General features: G+C 43.8%; 2 protein-coding genes across 2 annotated transcripts; both read right to left on the reverse strand.

Moving 5' to 3' along the window:
- Positions 1-11,721: 11,721 nt before the first annotated feature.
- On the reverse strand, positions 11,722-14,838 carry LOC121845331 (zinc finger protein 239-like). The gene is made up of 3 exons (XM_042316475.1): positions 14,787-14,838; positions 13,898-14,131; positions 11,722-12,779 (listed from the first exon to the last, which is right to left on the reverse strand). Exons 2-3 carry the CDS (start codon positions 13,911-13,913, stop codon positions 11,785-11,787), a joined length of 1,011 nt encoding a protein of 336 aa, XP_042172409.1. The 5' UTR covers positions 13,914-14,131; positions 14,787-14,838; the 3' UTR covers positions 11,722-11,784.
- A 49-nt stretch (positions 14,839-14,887) lies between these two features.
- LOC121845332 (zinc finger protein 567-like) lies at positions 14,888-20,904 on the reverse strand. The gene is made up of 5 exons (XM_042316476.1): positions 20,780-20,904; positions 17,151-17,743; positions 16,568-17,058; positions 16,063-16,267; positions 14,888-15,060 (listed from the first exon to the last, which is right to left on the reverse strand). Exons 1-5 carry the CDS (start codon positions 20,902-20,904, stop codon positions 14,888-14,890), a joined length of 1,587 nt encoding a protein of 528 aa, XP_042172410.1.
- Positions 20,905-23,305: the final 2,401 nt, after the last annotated feature.

A 23,305-nucleotide genomic window follows, 5' to 3' on the forward strand; every position in this document is an offset into this window, starting at 1 on the left:
GATGATGCCGTATCTCGAATTCCCAGTGTACACTGGTTGCTATGGTTACTGGCATGACTGCATTGATGTTTGCGAAGACCTTCGGTCGAAGCGAAACCTCTCCCGCAATCAGAGCACTCGTAAGGTTTCTCTCCAGTGTGCACAGTCTGATGCTGCCTGAGCCTCGATGGTGACTCGTATCTCTTCCCACACTGTGAGCATTGGTAAGGTTTCGGTGTGGGTGCTCCTGTATGGCGTCGTACGTGTCTCGATAGAGTTCCCTTACAGCCAAAGCTCATCTCGCAGTAGGAGCACTGGTGAGGTCTCTCCCCTGTGTGCTTTCTCATGTGCATCTTCAGTTCATATGCAGAGAAACATTCCTTTCCACAATCGGAGCACGGGTGCTTCTTTGTCGCGTTTGGCTGCTTCCCTCCAGGGTGGGTCATCTGATGTCTTTCCAGGTGGGGCTTCAGTGTGAATCGCTTCCCGCACACAGAGCACTGGTAAGGCTTCTCTCCTGTATGTGTTCGGCGGTGTCTCTTCAGTTTGGAGGGGTGAACAAAGTCTTTTCCACATACTGGACAGATGGAAGACTCCTTAGCAGGTTTTGTGTGTGTTCTTAGGTGTCTGTTGACATTGGATGGGTGAGCGATCTCTATTTCACATTGGGGGCATCGCCATGGCTTCTTAGCTGTACGATTCTCCTGGTGTTGTTCTGTTGATGCCTCTTCACTAGAGCTGGGTTTAGGATTCTCTCCTGTTACAATAGGACAAGAAAAGTTCAATGACAAATTAGGGATGCACAATATAATCGGTGAACATATCGGAATCGGCCGATATTAGCTAAAAATGCCAACTAGTTTAACGGCAACGTGCAAAACTAATGTCAAAGCTGGCATGCATACCTATAAAATGTAGGTGACGTAATGACGCCATGTAAAAGTTTGCGCTACACGTGCAACACAGCATTCCTAACCTACTAGCCCACAATGTCTGCTGTGTGGATCGAGCAGTCAACAAGTCCAGCAGTCATTTGAAAGAGTAAGACAATTTCAGCGAGGCAACTCAAAAGCGAAATCCATTCACGCCAAGATAATGGAATTCATTGCCCTTTACAATCAACCGTTCTCTGTCGTGGGTGATGTTGGCTTTCGCCGACTGGTTGAGCACCGGTACACATGTTGCCCTACCGGAGTTACAAAGTAATAGCATCACTGCGATTAGCTTCACGACATACTATGGCCGTTTGGGTCTTTGTGTGTCAAAAAAGACACACATCAAATAACACTATTTGGCATAGCATGAGAAATCCTGGTTGAGAATGAAACGATGAAACAGCACAGCAAGTAAGTGAAAGAAATTGGTTTTGATTATGTTTTAGTGGTAATGGGGACACACGTCAATGTCAACAAAATAACTTTTTGGTGTGTTTGTGTGTGAGTGTGTAACCTTTATTTAACTAGGCAAGGTCATTTCAGAACAAATTCTTATTTACAATGACAGTCTACCCCGGTCAAACCTGGATGACACTGGGCCAATTGTGCGCCGCCCTATGAGACTCCCAATCACGGCCGGATGTGATACAGCCTGGATTCGAACCAGGGACCGTAGTGACGCCTCTTGTACTGAGATGCAGTGCCTTAGACCTCTGTGTCCACGTGTGTGTGTTAACTGTTTAATTGTACTAGAATGATTAAAAGAACGCAACCTTTTTTTGATATCGGTTTCATTTTTTTGGCAAGGAAAATATTAGATATTGGTATCGGCCAAAAATGTCATATCGGTGCATCACTACGACAAATACATGATTCTATTCTATTATTTGTAATTGTCCTCTGTTTTTATTCTGCAAACGAGTGAATTAAACTGCTATATATGGCAGTGTTTCCACTATATGCTTCTACACCTGCATTGCTTGCTGTTTGGGGTTTTAGGCTGGGTTTCTGTACAGCACTTTGAGATATCAGCTGATGTACGAAGGGCTATATAAATACATTTTATGTTATTTTATTTGATATATTCATTTAAAAGTGTCTCGGCAGAAATATTTGTATGCTGCAAAATTGTTTCCGCCACTCCAAAATATATGATAATTATTATAATTAAAATGTTTTACAATATTTCTGCCAATTACGCCATTTTCTTCTTCCCCAGGGTCAGATGAAGTTGTGGATAGCATTTTTATGTCTCTGCGTGCAATGAAACTTCCCTCAAACTGCAGAAACATACAAATGGTGTCCATGAGTTCATCTGACTCTGGGGAAGTAGATTGCCCAAAATCTCGCACTTTCCCTTTAAGATCAGAGTGAGACGTTACAATGTATATTTGAACAGTGGTAGGAATGAGAGCCACGAGGGCACAGCCACTGCCTGCTCCTCTTCATCTCCCTACAGCGCAGTGGAGCAGCATCTGTTCTATTACAGATGGTGTCAACATTATTACATTTATCATGCGTTTTGGAATAGAATGCCCTTTTAAAAAGAGTCCCCAGAAATTACCTTCTCCTCACAGCCGTCCTACAAAACAACCCCCCCCACCACCGCTGCTGAAAAGAATCCTGGGGGAAACACTGTATGGAACAGAACTATATAATCCCATTGATATTATTAATTCAGTAACTATAGTAATACTTACCAGTATTATCCACATCCCAGTCTTCCTCCTCCTCCTTGACTACAATGTTAAATCTGGGTATTTCACTGCAGTTGTCGATGTCTCTAAGGTTAGAGTCAGGAACCAGTGACTCTGGAGGGTTGGGTTCAGTGGAGCAGGGAGAGGGGGTTGGATGGATCGGCAGAATCCTAAAATAAAGAATGACTTGTTATAAAATAGCGACACTCATCATCAGCTACCACTTGCGTGTATCAGAGTTCCAAAACGCGTACGCACCGCAGTGTTCTAGAACTTTGGCTTTAATACTTTTTGAATTGCGTTCCATTGTGTTGAAATTGTGGGAAGTTGTGCGTTCGGGCTGTGTCCCCTCCCCCGCCCCGCTGTGCGTCAGAGCCGCGTAGCTGTGTCACAATGGGATGTCGCGCCGCAGCGTCTGTGGACTCCGATTTACGCTTAAAGGCGTCTGCCTACATAGGTTCGGTTTGCTCCAAGCAGAAATCAGCGAAGAGAATGTCTCTGTTCACAAACTCCATAAAGACCTTTAATTGAAAAACTAGAGAAAGGCAAAATTACTTTGTCCCTCTTGAGCTACTGTAGCAACTACACAGCCAGAAACACTTCATCAAAATAGCCAGAATTAATCTAAGATAAATAAAAAAATCTGTAATTAATAATTTAGATGTCTTTACCGAGGAGGTCTTAGTCGCAAAATTGTAAATATCGAACTAAGATACTTGGTGCAGTATTTCTAAAGTGGAAAAATGAGCATGAAAACTAGTCGTCTCTCGTTGAATCACAACAAACACTTCATTGAAGAATCTCGTTCCGACAAGGAGAAAGAACAATGAGCCAGGATGCATAAATGTGCAGTAATAAACGTATGTAATACTTTAAAGTACTTAAGTAAAAGTAATACATACGTTTTTTTTGTATCTGTACTTAACTATATATATTTTTCTAAACTTTTACTTTTACTCCACTACATTCCCGAAAGAAAATCATGTACTTTTTACTCCATACATTTTCCCCGACACCCAAAAGTACTGGTTACATTTCGAATACTTAGCAGGACAGGGAAAATAGTTAAATTCATGCAGTCTCCAATTCATCCCTGGTCCTCCCTACTGCCTCTGATCTGGTGGAGTCACTAAACAGAGAACATCCCTGGTCCTCCCTACTGCCTCTGATCTGGTGGAGTCACTAAACAGAGAACATCCCTGGTCCTCCCTACTGCCTCTGATCTGATGGAGTCACTAAACAGAGAACATCCCTGGTCATCCCTACTGCCTCTGATCTGGTGGAGTCACTAAACAGAGAACATCCCTGGTCCTCCCTACTGCCTCTGATCTGGTGGAGTCACTAAACAGAGAACATCCCTGGTCATCCCTACTGCCTCTGATCTGGTGGAGTCACTAAACAGTGAACATCCCTGGTCATCCCTACTGCCTCTGATCTGGTGGAGTCACTAAACAGAGAACATCCCTGGTCCTCCCTACTGCCTCTGATCTGGTGGAGTCACTAAACAGAGAACATCCCTGGTCCTCCCTACTGCCTCTGATCTGATGGACTCACTAAACAGAGAACATCCCTGGTCCTCCCTACTGCCTCTGATCTGATGGAGTCACTAAACAGAGAACATCCCTGGTCCTCCCTACTGCCTCTGATCTGGTGGAGTCACTAAACAGAGAACATCCCTGGTCCTCCCTACTGCCTCTGATCTGGTGGACTCACTAAACAGAGAACATCCCTGGTCCTCCCTACTGCCTCTGATCTGGTGGACTCACTAAACAGAGAACATCCCTGGTCCTCCCTACTGCCTCTGATCTGGTGGACTCACTAAACAGAGAACATCCCTGGTCCTCCCTACTGCCTCTGATCTGGTGGAGTCACTAAACAGAGAACATCCCTGGTCATCCCTACTGCCTCTGATCTGGTGGAGTCACTAAACAGAGAACATCCCTGGTCATTTGCCTCTAAATGATGTCTGAGTGTTGGAGTGTGCCCATGGCTATCCATACATTTTAAAAACATCCCTGAAAAATCCCACTGCCTCTGATCTGGTGGAGTCATAAACATGTGAAATCATTGGTACTTTAACTTTTGATCTTGGAGTCATATTTTAGAACATTTACACTTGTTTTGATCTGGTAAGTATATTTTAGAAAAAGTTTTGATCTTAAGTATATTTTAGACATTGGTACACTTGTTTTGATCTTAAGTATATTTTAGAATTTACACTTAGTTTTGATACTTAAGTATATTTTAGAATTTACACTTAGTTTTGATACTTAAGTATATTTTAGAATTTACACTTAGTTTTGATACTTAAGTATATTTTAGAATTTACACTTAGTTTTGATACTTAAGTATATTTTAGAATTTACACTTAGTTTTGATACTTAAGTATATTTTAGAATTTACACTTAGTTTTGATACTTAAGTATATTTAAAACCAAATAGTTGCTGGGTGACTTTCACTTTTACTTGAGTCATTTTATATTAAGGTATCTCTACATTTACTCAACTATGAAAATTGGTTACTTTTTGCAACACTGTTAGTGTGAAGCATCCGGTTGGCGTTTCCACACTACCAAATATGGTGATGAGAGGAAACCCAGTGGCCGGCTGGGGGAGAAGATGGAGTGAGATGGATTTTGGCCGACATTCTGCACATTTTCTCATCGATTAAACATTTGATCTCCATTCAGTATTCTGTTTCCAAAACTATAATCTGTAACAGAGTGGACTGCGTTTAGTAGACTTTACCCTTTGCAAAGTAAAAAAAAAAAAAAAGGTGTTGTTTAGAAGGGCATATTGAGAACACACACACTTAAGAGTAGACGTTCCCTAATGCAAATATGCAAATAAATGCTAGGCTCTCACTAGCTAGTGTTTGGCTCTGCCCACTTCCTTGCTTGTTCTACAAACTATGATACATTTTCTCCCATCGGAAACGACAGGCTCTGGTCGATCTTGGGATCTTTTTGGTAATACTGTTGACCAATCACCGACGAAGGGGCGTAGACTTCAGCTACCAAATTTCAACTTGCCTCAAGAAAATAAAAAGTGTGCTCGAACGTCACAAATGTTCGTCATAATACATGTGCGCACTCTTTCGACTGGAAAGCATGCGACAGGCTTTAGGCAACGCCACCCAGACTGGTTTAGCATTACCCACCTAACATTAGCTACAGTCATTCCATAGAGATAGAGGACACAACATTGTATATGTTCTTTTATGGCATCTCTGAGCGCATGGGCAGCGCCATTGAGGCTATCTCCATTTTGAAGTAGTCAATTTTCTTCTTCTACTCCTTCTATGAGTTGGTAAATAAACTGAAAGGGTGCGTACTGCCACCTGGAGGGTGTTATTTAAACAGATATAAAGCCAAGGTTGGCAATTGACTATCACCTGCAGTTTTGGAACGTTTTCTCACAAATATAATTAATTGGCTGATCCCTCCTGATGACCTGGATGGAATTATGAGATCCTTCCTTAACCCACCGGAAGTCCCACCCAGTTGATTACTTCAAAATGGTGAACGTCCTCAATGGTACTAGTCCTCCATCGGTCTCACCTCATCCATCATGAATTCTTCAATAGCTTCCTATGAATTATGTAGTTAGAGCACTGAATTATAGCAGATTATTCTGAAATAACCGTTTTCATTCCACTGACCGTTCACCACGAATTCACATTAGCTAGATAGCGGATTGCTTTCTATCCAGAACTATTTGAAAACTAGCTAAATCAGTAAGCTAGGCTTTAGCTAACAAGCTAACTTACTTTCCTAGACCCGATAACAAAACGATATGGAATTGTGGTTGGTAACATCGTTGGTTCCACGTTTATAGTCCGTGTTTGGCAATATCAAAATCTACTTTAAACCGTATCAAATGATATCGGACACATTTTCGCACACTTGCAAAATAACCCCGCTAGCTAACTATCAACGTTAGTATGTTTCTTCTTCCGGGTCAGCTTCCGGGTTAGATTCCTCAGACGATCCGCGTTAGCGCCACCATCTGTTCTGGAGTCCAAACAGCAACAATATCAATGGGACTTCGTCTCCAATACAGTAGTGTACATACAACACAGTATGATATAAACAGGGTTGGGTAAATTACTTTCTAAATGTAATCTGTTACAATCTGTTACCGGTCCAAAATAGTACTCAGTAGGATTACCCCGAACTCAGTAATGTTATCTGATTTACTTCCCCTTAAGAGGCATAGATGGGTTGGTTGTTTAGCAACGAAACCGACGCATGCGCAACTATGGGGAAACAGAGTTGGCTGATGCTGCGTTCACATGCAGGTCAGAAACAAGGAGGACATTTCCGACTTGCTGATTCGTTGAATACAGCAGGTGTATAACTACACGTTGGCAAGTCGAACATTTCATAGTTTCGACTAGCACTTGTACTTAGCATTAGACTGTTGACAACATGTATACTATATTTAATCTCCAAATGTTTATTGAAAACAAATACATTTGCACAATGAGCACTTGTCTCACATACATCGTTATGGTTGTTGGTTATCTTGCTCGTGAATTTTTTGCCATATTAGCATAAACATGACATCAGTCAAAACAAGACATCAATATAATGACCACCACCTACGATTCCCCACATGAAAACTGATTTTATTCATTCATTGACACCTCTAGCATTGCGATGCCGTGCCTTAGACCGCTGCACCACACGGGAGGTCCCCATGGCAACCTCGTCACCGAGGGGGTTTGTTTTTCTGGCCCGGGTTACACCGGTGGGAGGAGTTTGAACCAGGTGGGAAGTGATTGCATTAGTCTGCCTCCCCGGCATGAGCCAGGTGCTCGGCTGACATGAGGTCGCCTACTTCCTTAATAGAGTAACACTTTAATTAGTCATTACTGATTAAAACAGACACTCTTCACTTCTTGAGCTCAGCAGATTATATAAAATAAAAATGGATATGAAGCCTACTTTTAATTCATAGATTATACTTTAAAAATAAAAAAATGGAGCAGCTTCATAGATTATTTTAAAAAAATCATTGCAATGATTTATTTAATCATGACTACGACTACTGTGCACAGGTACTGTTGTAATCAGGTGGTGATATTCCACACAGACACCGAGACCCGTCTGCGAGAACTTCAGAAGAAAACATTTAAGTGCTTATGAATGAGAGACAATTCAACAGAGTAATATGACAATAATAAAAATTAAAGTTATTCAAATAGTATATTTAGTGTAAACCAGAGACAAGCGTCCCGACTCAACGGATGGTCATTAAAAAAAAGGCGTTGATCACAAATCTTCATAGTAAAATAACACTTGCTTGGCTTTTCAGCCGCTCCCCGAACCTGAACGTAAAGGACCAGTGCACCTCTATGTGGCCTCCCACTGATGATGACATCACAGCCTGAACCTCGGTGTTTGGCCCTCCTCAGTCAGAATTAAGAGAAGAGCATACAAATCATTTTGATCATGTTTTTGGTTTCGTTGTGCGGACCCTCTACAAATGAAACTCTCAAGGCAAACAGCGTCTAGTTTAGCATCCATCTGTCGTAACTGTGGTGGGGATCGGAGAAGAGGAACACACATAAATAACGGTACCCCTGTATAGAGCCCCGCTATTGTTATTTTACTGCTGCTGCTCTTTAATTATTTGTTATTTTTACTTTTTTTTATTTTTAAATTTTAGGTATTTTCTTAACTTCATTGTTGATTAAGGGCTTGTCAGTCAGCATTTCACTGTGAGATCCTGTTGTATTCAGCATTTCACTGTGAGATCCTGTTGTAATTCAGCATTTCACTGTGAGATCCTGTTGTATTCAGAATTTCACTGTGAGATCCTGTTGTATTCAGCATTTCACTGTGAGATCCTGTTGTATTCAGCATTTTACTGTGAGATCCTGTTGTATTCAGCATTTCACTGTGAGATCCTGTTGTAATTCAGAATTTCACTGTGAGATCCTGTTGTAATTCAGAATTTCACTGTGAGATCCTGTTGTATTCAGCATTTCACTGTGAGATCCTGTTGTATTCAGCATTTCACTGTGAGATCCTGTTGTATTCAGCATTTTACTGTGAGATCCTGTTGTAATTCAGCATTTCACTGTGAGATCCTGTTGTATTCAGCATTTCACTGTGAGATCCTGTTGTATTCAGCATTTCACTGTGAGATCCTGTTGTATTCAGCATTTCACTGTGAGACTGTTGTATTGAGCATTTCACAGAGATAAGCATTTCACTGTGAGATCCTGTTGTATTCAGCATTTCACTGTGAGAGATATTAATTTGGTTTGATATTGATTAACCACAGAGATAATATATCTGTCTGGTCCAAGCACTGTTTCAGCGAGATTTCACTGTTAACCACAGAGATAATATATCTGTCTGGTTTCCCGGATATAGATTAACCACAGAGATAATATAATATATCCTGGTCCAAAGGCCTGTCTGTATTCATATATTTAACGAGAGGCCTCTGTATAAAGCAGATATAGATTAACCAGGCAGTCTGTATAATAGCATTATATGTGCAGATCTGATTAAGCCTTTCAAAGGAGATCTATATGAAGCAACCACTGGTCCAAAGAGATAATATATCAGATTAGAGCCTGGTTAAAGGCATTTCGAGATATTAAGCATTTCCAAAGGCCTGTCTGTATTCAGATGATTAGATAATATATCTGTAATGAAGCAGATATAGATTAAGCCTTTCCAAAGGCCGTTATATGAAGATGATATAGCCTAGTCCAAGCCTATATAATATGACCATAATAAGCCTGGTCCAAAGGCGATAATATATGAAGATGATATAGATTAAGCCTGGTCCAAAGGCCGTCTATATGAAGATGATATAGATTAAGCCTGAGATAATATATCTGTCTGGATGAAGGATATAGATTAAGCCTAGTCCAAAGGCTGTCTGTATGAAGATGATATAGATTAAGCCTGGTCCAAAGGCCGTCTATATGAAGATGATATAGATTAAGCCTGGTCAAAGGCTGTCTGGTATGAAGCAGATATAGATTAAGCCTGGTCCAAAGGCCGTCTATATGAAGATGATATAGATTAAGCCTGGTCCAAAGGCCGTCTGGATGAAGCAGATATAGATTAAGCCTGGTCCAAAGGCCGTCTATATGAAGATGATATAGATTAAGCCTGGTCAAAGGGTCGTCTGTAGCCTGGTCTAAAGGCCGTCTGTATGAAGCAGATATAGATTAAGCCTGGTCCAAAGGCCGTCTATATGAAGCAGATATAGATTAAGCCTGGTCCAAAGGCCGTCTATATGAAGATGATATAGATTAAGCCTGGTCCAAAGGCCGTCTGTATGAAGATGATATAGATTAAGCCTGGTCCAAAGGCCGTCTATATGAAGATGATATAGATTAAGCCTGGTCCAAAGGCCGTCTGGATGAAGCATCTTAAAGTAGGAGTGCTGATTGATGGTCAGCTTCCCCCTTTTAGATCCCAATAAATACGGTTATATGGACAGGGGGACCTGATCCTAGATCAGCTCTCCTACTCTGAGACACATGATACAAAGCCCCAAGGAGCAACAATCGGTTTCCCAATTGAACATGCTATTTAAATGCAGAACTAGTCTTAAATCGGTGTCCGGGAAACTGGCCTTAAATGTTGTCAGCAACGTAGCGCTGGTTAAAGGCGCCATCTGCAGTTCAAACTGGCCTTAAATGTTGTCAGCAACGTAGCGCTGGTTAAAGGCGCCATCTGCAGTTCAAACTGGCCTTAAATGTTGTCAGCAACGTAGCGGGGGTTAAAGGCGCCATCTGCAGTTCAAACTAGAGGTCGGCCGGTTAATTAGGGCCGATTTCAAGTTTTCATAACAAATCGATATTCAGCATTTCTGGACGCTGATTATGGCCATGATTACATTCAATTCCATGAGGAGACTGAGTGGCAGGCTGACCACCTGTTACGCGAGTGCAGCAAGGAGCCAAGGTAAGTTGCTAGCTAACATTAAACTTATCACATTAAAAAAAAAATCAATCTTCACATAATCACTAGTTAACTACACATGGTTGATGATATTACTAGGTTAACTAGCTTGTCCTGCGTTGCCTGTTAATTTAGCATCGAGTCACAGCCTGCCAAACGGGGGATAATTTAACAAAAACACAATCATTGCACGAATGTACCCAACCATAAACATAAACGCCTTTAATAAAATCAATACACAGAAGTAAATATTTTTAAACCTGCATATTTAGCTAAAAGATATTCATTTTAGCAGGCAATATTAACAAGGGAAATTGTGTCACTTCTCTTGCGTTCATTGCACACAGAGTAAGGGTATATGCAACAGTTTGGGCCGCCTGATTTGCCAGAATTTTAGATAATTGTGACATAACATTGAAGGTTGTGCAACGTAACAGGAATATTTAGACTAATGGATGCCACCCGTTAGATAAAATACAGAACGGTTCCGTATTTCACTGAAAGAATAAACGTTTTGTTTTCGAAATGATAGTTTCCGGATTTGACCATATTGATGACCTAAGGCTCATATTTCTGTGTTTATTATATTATAACTAAGTCTATGATTTGATATTTGATAGAGCAGTCTGACTGAGCGGTGGTAGGCAGCAGCAGGCTCGTAAGCATTCATTCAAACTTTACTGCATTTGCCAGCAGCTCTTAGCAATGCTTGAACCACAGCGCTGTTTATGACTTCAAGCCTATCAACTCCTGAGATTAGGCTGGCAATACTAAAGTGCCTATAAGAACATCCAATAGTCAAAGGTATATGAAATACAAATGGTAGAGAGAGAAATAGTCGACGCGTCATAATTCCTATAATAACTACAACCTAAAACTTCTTAACTGGGAATATTGAACCACCAGGTTTCATATGTTCTCATGTTCTGAGCAAGGAACTTAAACGTTAGCTTTCTTACATGGCACATATTGCACTTTTACTTTATTCTCCAACACTGTGTTTTTGCATGATTTAAACCAAATTGATCATGTTTCACTATTTATTTGAGACTAAATAGATTTTATTGATGTATTATATTAAGTTAAAATAAGTGTTCATTCAGCATCGTTGTAATTGTCATTATTACAAATATTACCACACTCATGTATATATATAAAAATCGTCCGATTAATCGGTATCAGCTTGTTTTGGTCCTCCAATAATTGTATCGCCGTTGAAAATGGAAGATTTCCCATTTAAAGGTGCCAGTACTGCCAGTGAGGCCTCTCCAGATCACTCTCAACTCTAGGTAGGCCTAGAGGTATGGGTCTCTCCAGATCACTCTCAACTCTAGGTAGGCCTAGAGGCATGGGTCTCTCCAGATCACTCTCAACTCTAGGTAGGCCTAGAGGCATGGGTCTCTCCAGATCACTCTCAACTCTAGGTAGGCCTAGAGGCATGGGTCTCTCTACTCTAGGAGCTGGCCTGGGCCTTCCCGTCCTGGGTGATTGGTTCGGTATGTCTGCGCTGGACGACTGCTTAGGCCTGCCTAGCTGGCGGGTCGGTCCGATGGGCTTGGGAGCGTGGGTCCTCTGGTGCTGCCGGAGCCCCTGTAGATAGTAGAAACTCTTCCCGCACTCCTCACACTGATGGGGCTTCTCTCCCGTGTGGACTCTGAGGTGAACCTTGAGGTCAAATTCTCTGAAGTAACTCTTCCCACAGACGGAGCAGAGGTGGCTCTTCTGTCCGGTGTGCATACGGAAATGACATGTAAGTTGGGACTGTTGCTTGAATCTCTTTCCGCACTCGGGGCAAAGGTGAGGTCTCTCTCCCCGGTGAGCGCTCTCGTGCTTCTTCAGCCCTTCTTCTGTGATGAAGCCCTTCCCACACTCGGTGCATTGGTAAGGCCTCTCCCCGCTGTGCATTCGCATGTGGATCTTAACGTAGTAATTACTGCGGAACCTCTTGCCACAGTCAGGGCAGGGAAAAGGCTTCTTGTTGTTGTGAGCCAACCGGTGTTCTTCCAACGGTGCCTTCTCAGAGAACTGCTCCCCACACAGCGAGCAGAAGAAAGAGACCTTCTCTCCGCTGTCCTGAGACGTCATGTGTTTCTGCGCTGGCGGTAGATCTGGACAGTTGAAGTTCTCCTGAGCTGCTGATGCGGCGACGGTGTGATTCTCCCGGTGGTGTTCAGGACCTCTTGATGTAGAGGGACCTAACCCGCCAGCGGACAACAAACTGGGGTTCCCGTCTGCAGGGATGATAAAGGTTGACATTTAGGTCCCAAAACGGACCCCTGTTCCCTATATCAGGGCTCTCCAACCCTGTTCCCTATATCAGGGCTCTCCAACCCTGTTCCCTATATCAGGGCTCTCCAACCCTGTATCAGGGCTCTCCAACCCTATATCAGGGCTCTTCAACCCTGTTCCCTATATCAGGGCTCTCCAACCGGACCCCTGTTCCCTATATCAGGGCTCTCCAACCGGACCCCTATTCCCTATATCAGGGCTCTCCTATAGAAACCTATAGGAGGGTAGCTCTCCAGGAACATGGTTGGAGTTAAAACCTACAGGAGGGTTTCTCTCCAGGAACAGGGTTGGAGTTAAAACCTACAGGAGGGTTTCTCTCCAGGAACAGGGTTGGAGTTGTACCTTCAGTACAGTGCCTTCAGGAAGTATTCACACCCCCTTCGACTTTTCCCACATGTTGTTGTGTTACTGCCTGAATTTAAAATGGAGACACGTGAGATGTTGTGTGACTGGCCTAAATAACCCATGAAGTCAGAGTAATGACGTCATGTTTTTGAAGTTCTTATAAATTCATTAAAATGAAAAGCTGAAATGTCTTGAGTCAATAAGTGTTCAACCCCTTTGTTAGGGCAAGACTAAATAAGTTCAGGAGTAAAAATGTGCTTTAACTAGTCACATAATAAGTTGCATAGACTCACTCTGTGCAATAATAGTGTTTATCATGATTTTTGAATGACTACCTCATCTCTGTACCCCACACATACAATTATCTGTAAGGTCCCTCAGTCGAGCTGTGAATTTCAACCACAGATTCAACCACAAAGACCAGGGAGGTTTTCCAATGCCTCGCAAAGAAGGGCACCCATTGGTAGATGGGTAAAAATATAAAAAAGCAGACATTGAATATCCCTTTGAGCAGGGTGAAGTTAGTAATTACACTTTGAATTTTTCTCCCACTTTGACTAGAGTATTTTGTGTTTATCATTAACCATAAAAAAAAAAAGAATTAAACCCATTTCAATCCCACCTTGTAACACAACAAAATGTGGAAAAGGTTAAGGGGTGTGAATCCTTTCTGAAGACACTGAACGTGGACCACAACATCAGCATCAGCTCTCACCTCTGTGTGTTTTCATGTGTGTTTTCAGGTTCCCTGGCTGAGTGAAACCCTTTCCGCACAGGGAGCAACAGTACGGTTTCTCCCCGGTGTGGATTCTCACGTGTAACTTCAGCTTGGACGCGTCGGATAGTTCTTTGCCACAGGTCGGACATCGGTGAGTCCTCTTCCCTCTCCCCCGCCGCTGTCCTGTAGTTGGACCTGCTGCCTCACCAGAGAACACACCCAGACTCTCCTCTGGAACAAACACACAGTTAGTCTATCTCAAACGGGACCCTATTCCCTATTTATTTATTTATTTTACCTTTATTTAACTAGGCAAGTCAGTTAAGAACAAATTCTTATTTTCAATGACGGCCTAGGAACAGTGGGTTAACTGCCTTGTTCACGGGCAGAACGACAGATTTGTACCTTGTCAGCTCAGGGATTTCGGTTACTAGTCCAACTCTCTAACCACTAGGCTACCCTGCCGCACCAGGGTGCACTACCTTGACAAGAGCCTATGGGCCCCTAGTGTGCACTACGTAGGGAATAGGGTGCCATTTGAGGCACAACCTACTCACAGTGAATTCACTAGTAACCCGTCAGAAAGGCTATACAATAGTGCTACAGTCATGACATAAGACGTTGTGCGTCTCCATCACAGGCTCTCTTATCATCTACTGTATCTTGCCTATGCCGCTCTGTACCATCACTCACTCATATATCTTTATGTACATGTTCTTTATCCCCTTACACTGTGTATAAGGTAGTAGTTTTGGAATTGTTAGTTAGATTACTTGTTGGTTATTACTGCATTGTCGGAACTAGAAGCACAAGCATTTCGCTACACTCGCATTAACATCTGCTAACCATGTGTATGTGACCAATAAAATTTGATTTGATTTGTTACCGGCGTGCTCCTCCTGATGTCTCTGCAGCAGCTGTTGGTTGTCGAACGGCGTTCCACAGTAGCAGTTGTAATCTAGATGTGTCTGCAGGTGTAGCAACAGCTCATATTCCCGGGGAATCCTCTCCACATTTAAAGCAGCGACGGTTGTTAAACCTCTTGGCTTTCGGTTGCTTCCGTTTGCCTTCTTTGACGCTGGTTCTCCTTTTGACCGGTTGTTTCTTCCGGTGTTTTCTCTGTGGTCCTGATGCAGAGGGACCACCGCCACCGGTCTTGGCTGTGTGACCAAAGAGAATGGGTTTAAAGGACAAATACATTGTCCGTCGCCCCAAATGGCATAGGACTATTTATATTCACCTATTTAGTTGATGGGGACTGCCATTTTTGAACATCCAAATTAACAGGCAATAGTTGATGTTCTGTTGACTGGGTGCCATTTATAACACATCCAAATTAACAGGCAATAGTTGATGTTCTGTTGACTGGGTGCCATTTTAAAACACATCCAAATTAACAGGCAATAGTTGATGTTCTGTTGACTGGGTGCCATTTTAAAACACATCCAAATTAACAGGCAATAGTTGATGTTCTGTTGACTGGGTGCCATTTTAAAACACATCCAAATTAACAGGCAATAGTTGATGTTCTGTTGACTGGGTGCCATTTTAAACTGGGTGCCATTTTAAAACATCCAAATTAACAGGCAATAGTTGATGTTCTGTTGACTGGGTGCCATTTTAAAACACATCCAAATTAACAGGCTATATAGTTGATGTTCTGTTGACTGGGTGCCATTTTAAAACACATCCAAATTAACAGGCTATATAGTTGATGTTCTGTTGACTGGGTGCCATTTTAAAACACATCCAAATTAACAGGCAATAGTTGATGTTCTGTTGACTGGGTGCCATTTTAAAACACATCCAAATTAACAGGCTATATAGTTGAGTTGATGTCCTGTTGACTGGGTGCCATTTTAAAACACATCCAAATTAACAGGCAATAGTTGATGTTCTGTTGACTGGGTGCCATTTTAAAACAAATCCAAATTAACAGGCAATAGTTGATGTCCTGTTGACTGGGTGCCATTTTAAAACACATCCAAATTAACAGGCAATAGTTGATTTTCTGTTGACTGGGTGCCATTTTAAAACACATCCAAATTAACAGGCTATATAGTTGAATGATGTCCTGTTGACTGGGTGCCATTTTAAAACACATCCAAATTAACAGGCTATATAGTTGAATGATGTTCTGTTGACATTCTATCTCCACTTACCAAGACGAAGAGCAGGTTTCCAACTGGCGTCGTCTTCTTCAGAATTACCCGAACCATCAACGTTCACCTCTTCTTCTTCCTCTTCCTCCTCTTCTTCTTCAGCTCTGGCCTTCAACCGAGGTGTTTGACTGGACGCCTTGCTGCCATGGCTTGGATCAGGACCCTGGGCCTCTATAGCTTTGGGGCTGGATTGGTCACCAGGATCCTACAATGAAAACACAAGTCATTCTTGGTTAACAGTCAGTAGTAATATAATGTTTGTTGTAGGGTTTCCCAGGGCAACGTCCAACCTCTGCCCCTTTCTGTTCCTTATCAAACAGGAAGTGTATATGTAGCAGATTTTAAGTCGCGGTTGGCTAAATCTATGCCTAACTTTAACCTAACCCCTATCCATTCTAACCATAAACCCAAACCAATTCCATAAACTTCTAGATTTTAAAGTGACTCCCCCCAAAACAAAACCTAAAAGCAACAGCATCAGCTCACAGCAAACCAAAGCACATACCTTTCTGATGAGGGATGTAGGAAGACCACTTCCTCCACTGCCGTAGCGAGGGCCTGTGGGGATGGGTGGGGTTGGTTCCACTATAGGCTTCCCAGGGTGCATCTGCTGCATGTGTGACCGGATGCCTGCTCTGTACCTGTAGCTCTTGCCACACTCGTGGCACTGGTAGGGCTTCTCTCCAGAGTGGACTCTGAGATGCACCCGGAGGTCGAACTCTCTGGCGAAACTCTTCCCACACAGGAAGCAGAGATGGCTCCTCTCTCCGGTGTGGATCTTGAAGTGACAGGTCAGCTGGGATTGTTGTTTGAAACACTTGCCACACGCAGGGCATCGGTACGGTCTCTCTCCTCGGTGAGCGCTCTCGTGCTTCTTGAGCCCCTCCGCTGACAGGAAAGTCTTATCACACTGGGCACAGTGGTAAGAGATCTTCCCACTGTGGATCTTCCGGTGGATCTTGATGTAACTCTTGCTGGAGAATCTCTTCCCACAGTCTGACAGGGGTAAGGTTTCTCTGGTTTCTCATGGGAGTGGGTGATCATCAGGTGATCATCCAGAAGGCCTTTCTGAGAGAACTCTGCCCCACAGAGAGGGCACTGCGGATTAGACTGGTTCTCTACAGTGTGAGTTCTCATGTGTATCTGTAGAGTTGATGGAGTTTGGCATTCCTCTCCTATTGGCTTAGCTGTGTGGTTGTCATGGTATTGGTCAGGGACTCCTATTGGTTTAGCTGTGCGGTTGTCATGGTATTGGTCCAGGACTCCTATTGGCTTAGCTGTGTGGTTGTCATGGTATTGGTCTCGGATTCCTATTGGCTTAGCTGTGTGGTTGTCATGGTATTGGTCCAGAACTCCTATTGGTTTAGCTGTGCGGTTGTCATGGTATTGGTCCAGGACTCCTATTGGCTTAGCTGTGTGGTTGTCATGGTATTGGTCCGGGATTCCTATTGGCTTAGCTGTGTGGTTGTCATGGTATTGGTCCAGAACTCCTATTGGCTTAGCTGTGTGGTTGTCATGGTATTGGTCTGGGACGCCTATTGGCTTAGCTGTGTGGTTGTCATGGTATTGGTCCAGAACTCCTATTGGCTTAGCTGTGTGGTTGTCATGGTATTGGTCTGGGACACCTATTGTAGGAAGCCTCTCCACAATGTCAGGCCAGAAACTGGGATTCCTGACTTCCCTGCATGGGAGAAGATAGTGTTAGTTCATGTTAAGTCTAAACAGATAATGACTGGGGTCAGGACAATACCAGTATCACCCTACTCAGATAATGACTGGGGTCAGGACGATACCAGTATCACCCTACTCAGACAATGACTGGGGTCAGGACAATACCAGTATCACCCTACTCAGATAATGACTGAGGTCAGGACGATACCAGTATCACCCTACTCAGATAATGACTGGGGTCAGGACGATACCAGTATCACCCTACTCAGATAATGACTGGGGTCAGGACGATACCAGTATCACCCTACTCAGATAATGACTGGGGTCAGGACGATACCAGTATCACCCTACTCAGACAATGACGGGTCAGGACAATACCAGTATCACCCTACTCAGACAATGACGGGTCAGGACAATACCAGTATCACCCTACTCAGACAATGACGGGTCAGGACAATACCAGTATCACCCTACTCAGATAATGACTGGGGTCAGGACGATACCAGTATCACCCTACTCAGACAATGACTGGGGTCAGGACAATACCAGTATCACCCTACTCAGATAATGACTGAGGTCAGGACGATACCAGTATCACCCTACTCAGATAATGACTGGGGTCAGGACGATACCAGTATCACCCTACTCAGATAATGACTGAGGTCAGGACGATACCAGTATCACCCTACTCAGATAATGACTGAGGTCAGGGACGATACCAGTATCACCCTACTCAGATAATGACTGGGGTCAGGACGATACCAGTATCACCCTACTCAGATAATGACTGGGGTCAGGACGATACCAGTATCACCCTACTCAGATAATGACTGGGGTCAGGACGATACCAGTATCACCCTACTCAGACAATGACGGGTCAGGACAATTCCAGTATCACCCTACTCAGACAATGACGGGTCAGGACAATACCAGTATCACCCTACTCAGACAATGACGGGTCAGGACAATACCAGTATCACCCTACTCAGACAATGACTGGGGTCAGGACGATACCAGTATCACCCTACTCAGACAATGACGGGTCAGGACAATACCAGTATCACCCTACTCAGATAATGACTGGGGTCAGGGCAATACCAGTATCACCCTACTCAGATAATGACTGAGTCAGGACAATACCAGTATCACCCTACTCAGATAATGACTGTTCACACTTCTTTAGTCACACCTTCTGTCTGACACCTCTTTAGTCACACCTTCTGCCTGACACCTCTTCTCTTTAGTCACACCTTCTGCCCACACTGACACCTCTTTAGTCACACCTTCTGCCTGACACCTCTTCTCTTTAGTCACACCTTCTGCCCACACTGACACCTCTTTAGTCACACCTTCTGCCTGACACCTCTTCTCTTTAGTCATACCTTCTGCCCACACTGACACCTCTTTAGTCACACCTTCTGCCTGACACCTCTTTAGTCACACCTTCTGCCTGACACCTCTTTAGTCACACTTTCTGCCTGACACCTCTTTAGTCACACCATCTGCCTGACACCTCTTTAGTCACACCTTCTGCCTGACACCTCTTTAGTCACACCTTCTGCTTGACACCTCTTCTCTTTAGTCACACCTTCTGCCTGACACCTCTTTAGTCACACCTTCTGCCTGACACCTCTTTAGTCACACCTTCTGCCTGACACCTCTTTAGTCACACCTTCTGTCTACACTGACACCTCTTTAGTCACACCTTCTGTCTGACACCTCTTTAGTCACACCTTCTGTCTACACTGACACCTCTTTAGTCACACATTCAGTCTGACACCTCTTTAGTCACACCTTCTGTCTACACTGACACCTCTTTAGTCACACCTTCTGCCTGACACCTCTTTAGTCACACCTTCTGCCTGACACCTCTTCTCTTTAGTCACACCTTCTGCTTGACACCTCTTCTCTTTAGTCACACCTTCTGTCTGACACCTCTTTAGTCACACCTTCTGCCTGACACCTCTTTAGTCACACCTTCTGCCTAACACCTCTTTAGTCACACCTTCTGTCTGACACCTCTTTAGTCACACCTTCTGCCTGACACCTCTTTAGTCACACCTTCTGCCTGACACCTCTTTAGTCACACCTTCTGCTTGACACTCTTCTCTTTAGTCACACCTTCTGCCTGACACCTCTTTAGTCACACCTTTTGCCTGACACCTTTTTTAGTCACACCTTCTGCCTGACACCTCTTTAGTCACACCTTCTGTCTGACACCTCTTTAGTCACACCTTCTGCCTGACACCTCTTTAGTCACACCTTCTGTCTACACTGACACCTCTTTAGTCACACCTTCTGTCTGACACCTCTTTAGTCACACCTTCTGTCTACACTGACACCTCTTTAGTCACACCTTCTGCCTGACACCTCTTCTCTTTAGTCACACCTTCTGCCTGACATTTTCTTTAGTCACACCTTCTGCCTGACACCTTTTTAGTCACACCTTCTGCCTGACACCTCTTTAGTCACACCTTCTGTCTGACACCTCTTTAGTCACACCTTCTGCCTGACACCTCTTTAGTCACACCTTCTGCCTGACACCTCTTCTCTTTAGTCACACCTTCTGTTTTTGACACCTCTTCTCTTTTGTCACACCTTCTATTTGACACCTCTTTTCATGTTTGCCTGACACCTTTTTAGTCACACCTTCTAGGCAAGTCAATTGTGCTGCCGCTAGTCAGCAACTTCCTTCAAACTGCTAGCAGAAACATAAACATGGGATCCAAGAGTTTGGGGACGTAGATAAAGGGCCTCATTACCAAATCCCAAAGTATCCCTTCAAAGAGGACAAAGGTATTTCCAGAGTTGGGTCAACTGGTCATATGTACGACTTCCCACCTTTTAAAGAGGACAAAGGTATTTCCAGAGTTGTGTCAACTGGTCAGATGTACGACTTCTCACCTTTGTGCACACTCTGGTGTATTTTCAGGTTTCCTTTCTGAGCGAATCTCTTCCCGCACACAGAGCACTGGAAAGGCTTCTCTCCCGTGTGTATCCGCCGTGCATCATCAGTTTATGTGCATCGGATGCTTCGTATCCACACGTTGAGCAGCGGTGAACCTTCTTGGTTTTGAACATGGTCGTTCCATCTATATGAATGGTCTGGTGTAAGAGCATGTCGTAGACGCGGGAGAATCCCTCTCCACATTTAAAGCAGCGGTGCGTCATCTTGGTTTTCTTCTGCTTCGGATTCTTTTCCTTCTTCGGTTTCTCTTTTTCTTCGGTTGCTTTTGTTCTGGACTCTTCTTCCGTTTGGTCGCCCGTGTCTTCTCTTTCTCCCGGTGTTGTCGTTCCACCGCTCCTGGTGTTGAGGTAGTTCCCTCACTACCGTGGCAGGAATTAGGACTCATTCCTGTGGAGAGAAGAGAGTTCAGTGGGTCAGTATGGGTAGAGTTCCTCCCTACCGTGGCAGGAATTAGGACTCATTCCTGTGGAGAGAAGAGAGTTCAGTGGGTCAGTATGGGTAGAGTTCCCTCACTACCGTGGCAGGAATTAGGACTCATTCCTGTGGAGAGAAGAGAGTTCAGTGGGTCAGTATGGGTAGAGTTCCCTCACTACCGTGGCAGGAATTAGGACTCATTCCTGTGGAGAGAAGAGAGTTCAGTGGGTCAGTATGGGTAGAGTTCCCTCACTACCGTGGCAGGAATTAGGACTCATTCCTGTGGAGAGAAGAGAGTTCAGTGGGTCAGTATGGGTAGAGTTCCCTCACTACCGTGGCAGGAATTAGGACTCATTCCTGTGGAGAGAAGAGAGTTCAGTGGGTCAGTATGGGTAGAGTTCCCTCACTACCGTGGCAGGAATTAGGACTCATTCCTGTGGAGAGAAGAGAGTTCAGTGGGTCAGTATGGGTAGAGTTCCCTCACTACCGTGGCAGGAATTAGGACTCATTCCTGTGGAGAGAAGAGAGTTCAGAGGGTCAGTATGGGTAGAGTTCCCTCACTACCATGGCAGGAGGTAGGACTCATCAGTATGGGTAGAGTTCCCTCATTACCGTGGCAGGAGGTAGGAATCATCAGTATGAGTAGAGTTCCCTAACTACCGTGGCAGGAATTAGGACTCATTCCTGTGGAGAGAAGAGAGTTCAGTGGGTCAGTATGGGTAGAGTTTACCGTGGCAGGGACTCATTCCTGTGGAGAGAAGAGAGTTCAGTGGGTCAGTATGGGTAGAGTTCCCTCACTACCATGGCAGGAGGTAGGACTCATCAGTATGGGTAGAGTTCCCTCACTACCGTGGCAGGAGGTAGGACTCATCAGTATGGGTAGAGTTCCCTCACTACCGTGGCAGGAGGTAGGACTCATCAGTATGGGTAGAGTTCCCTCACTACCGTGGCATGTAGCGTACATGCTATTGTGTGAAAACAGTGGCCACGCATTCCCTAAGGTGCCATTTGGGATGAACACGTTCTTTAACTCACCTTTCTGTCACCACTTGTAAACAGGATATGTTTACATATCTTACATTACTCATCTCATATGTACAGTGCCTTGCGAAAGTATTCGGCCCCCTTGAACTTTGCGACCTTTTGCCACATTTCAGGCTTCAAACATAAAGATATAAAACTGTATTTTTTTGTGAGGAATCAACAACAAGTGGGACACAATCATGAAGTGGAACGACATTTATTGGAAATTTCAAACTTTTTTAACAAATCAAAAACTGAAAAATTGGGCGTGCAAAATTATTCAGCCCCTTTACTTTCAGTGCAGCAAACTCTCTCCAGAAGTTCAGTGAGGATCTCTGAATGATCCAATGTTGACCTAAATGACTAATGATGATAAATACAATCCACCTGTGTGTAATCAAGTCTCCGTATAAATGCACCTGCACTGTGATAGTCTCAGAGGTCCGTTAAAAGCGCAGAGAGCATCATGAAGAACAAGGAACACACCAGGCAGATCCGAGATACTGTTGTGAAGAAGTTTAAAGTCGGATTTGGATACAAAAGATTTCCCAAGCTTTAAACATCCCAAGGAGCACTGTGCAAGCGATAATATTGAAATGGAAGGAGTATCAGACCACTGCAAATCTACCAGGACCTGGCCGTCCCTCTAAACTTTCAGCTCATACTGCGGAGAAGACTGATCAGAGATGCAGCCAAGAGGCCCATGATCACTCTGGATGAACTGCAGAGATCTACAGCTGAGGTGGGAGACTCTGTCCATAGGACAACAATCAGTCGTATATTGCACAAATCTGGCCTTTATGGTAGAGTGGCAAGAAGAAAGCCATTTCTTATAGATATCCATAAAAAGTGTCATTTAAAGTTTGCCACAAGCCACCTGGGAGACACACCAAACATATGGAAGAAGGTGCTCTGGTCAGATGAAACCGAAATTGAACTTTTTGGCAACAATGCAAAACGTTATGTTTGGTGTAAAAGCAACACAGCTCATCACCCTGACCACACCATCCCCACTGTCAAACATGGTGGTGGCAGCATCATGGTTTGGGCCTGCTTTCCTTCAGCAGGGACAGGGAAGATGGTTAAAATTGATGGGAAGATGGATGGAGCCAAATACAGGACCATTCTGGAAGAAAACCTGATGGAGTCTGCAAAAGACCTGAGACT

Source organism: Oncorhynchus tshawytscha, unplaced genomic scaffold (genome assembly GCF_018296145.1).
Source record: "Oncorhynchus tshawytscha isolate Ot180627B unplaced genomic scaffold, Otsh_v2.0 Un_contig_3519_pilon_pilon, whole genome shotgun sequence".
In the NCBI taxonomy this organism is placed as follows: Eukaryota; Metazoa; Chordata; class Actinopteri; order Salmoniformes; family Salmonidae; genus Oncorhynchus; species Oncorhynchus tshawytscha.

Coding starts and splice junctions, on each gene's coding strand:
- LOC121845332 (XM_042316476.1), bottom strand. CDS start 20,904: ATGACGCACCGCTGCTTTAAATGTGGAGAGGGATTCTCCCGCGTCTAC. Junction 17,744..20,779: donor AAGGTTCACCGCTGCTCAAC/GTGTGGATACGA, acceptor TCTCCCATGCAG/GGAAGTCAGGAATCCCAGTT. Junction 16,268..16,567: donor CTACATCCCTCATCAGAAAG/GTATGTGCTTTG, acceptor TTTTCATTGTAG/GATCCTGGTGACCAATCCAG.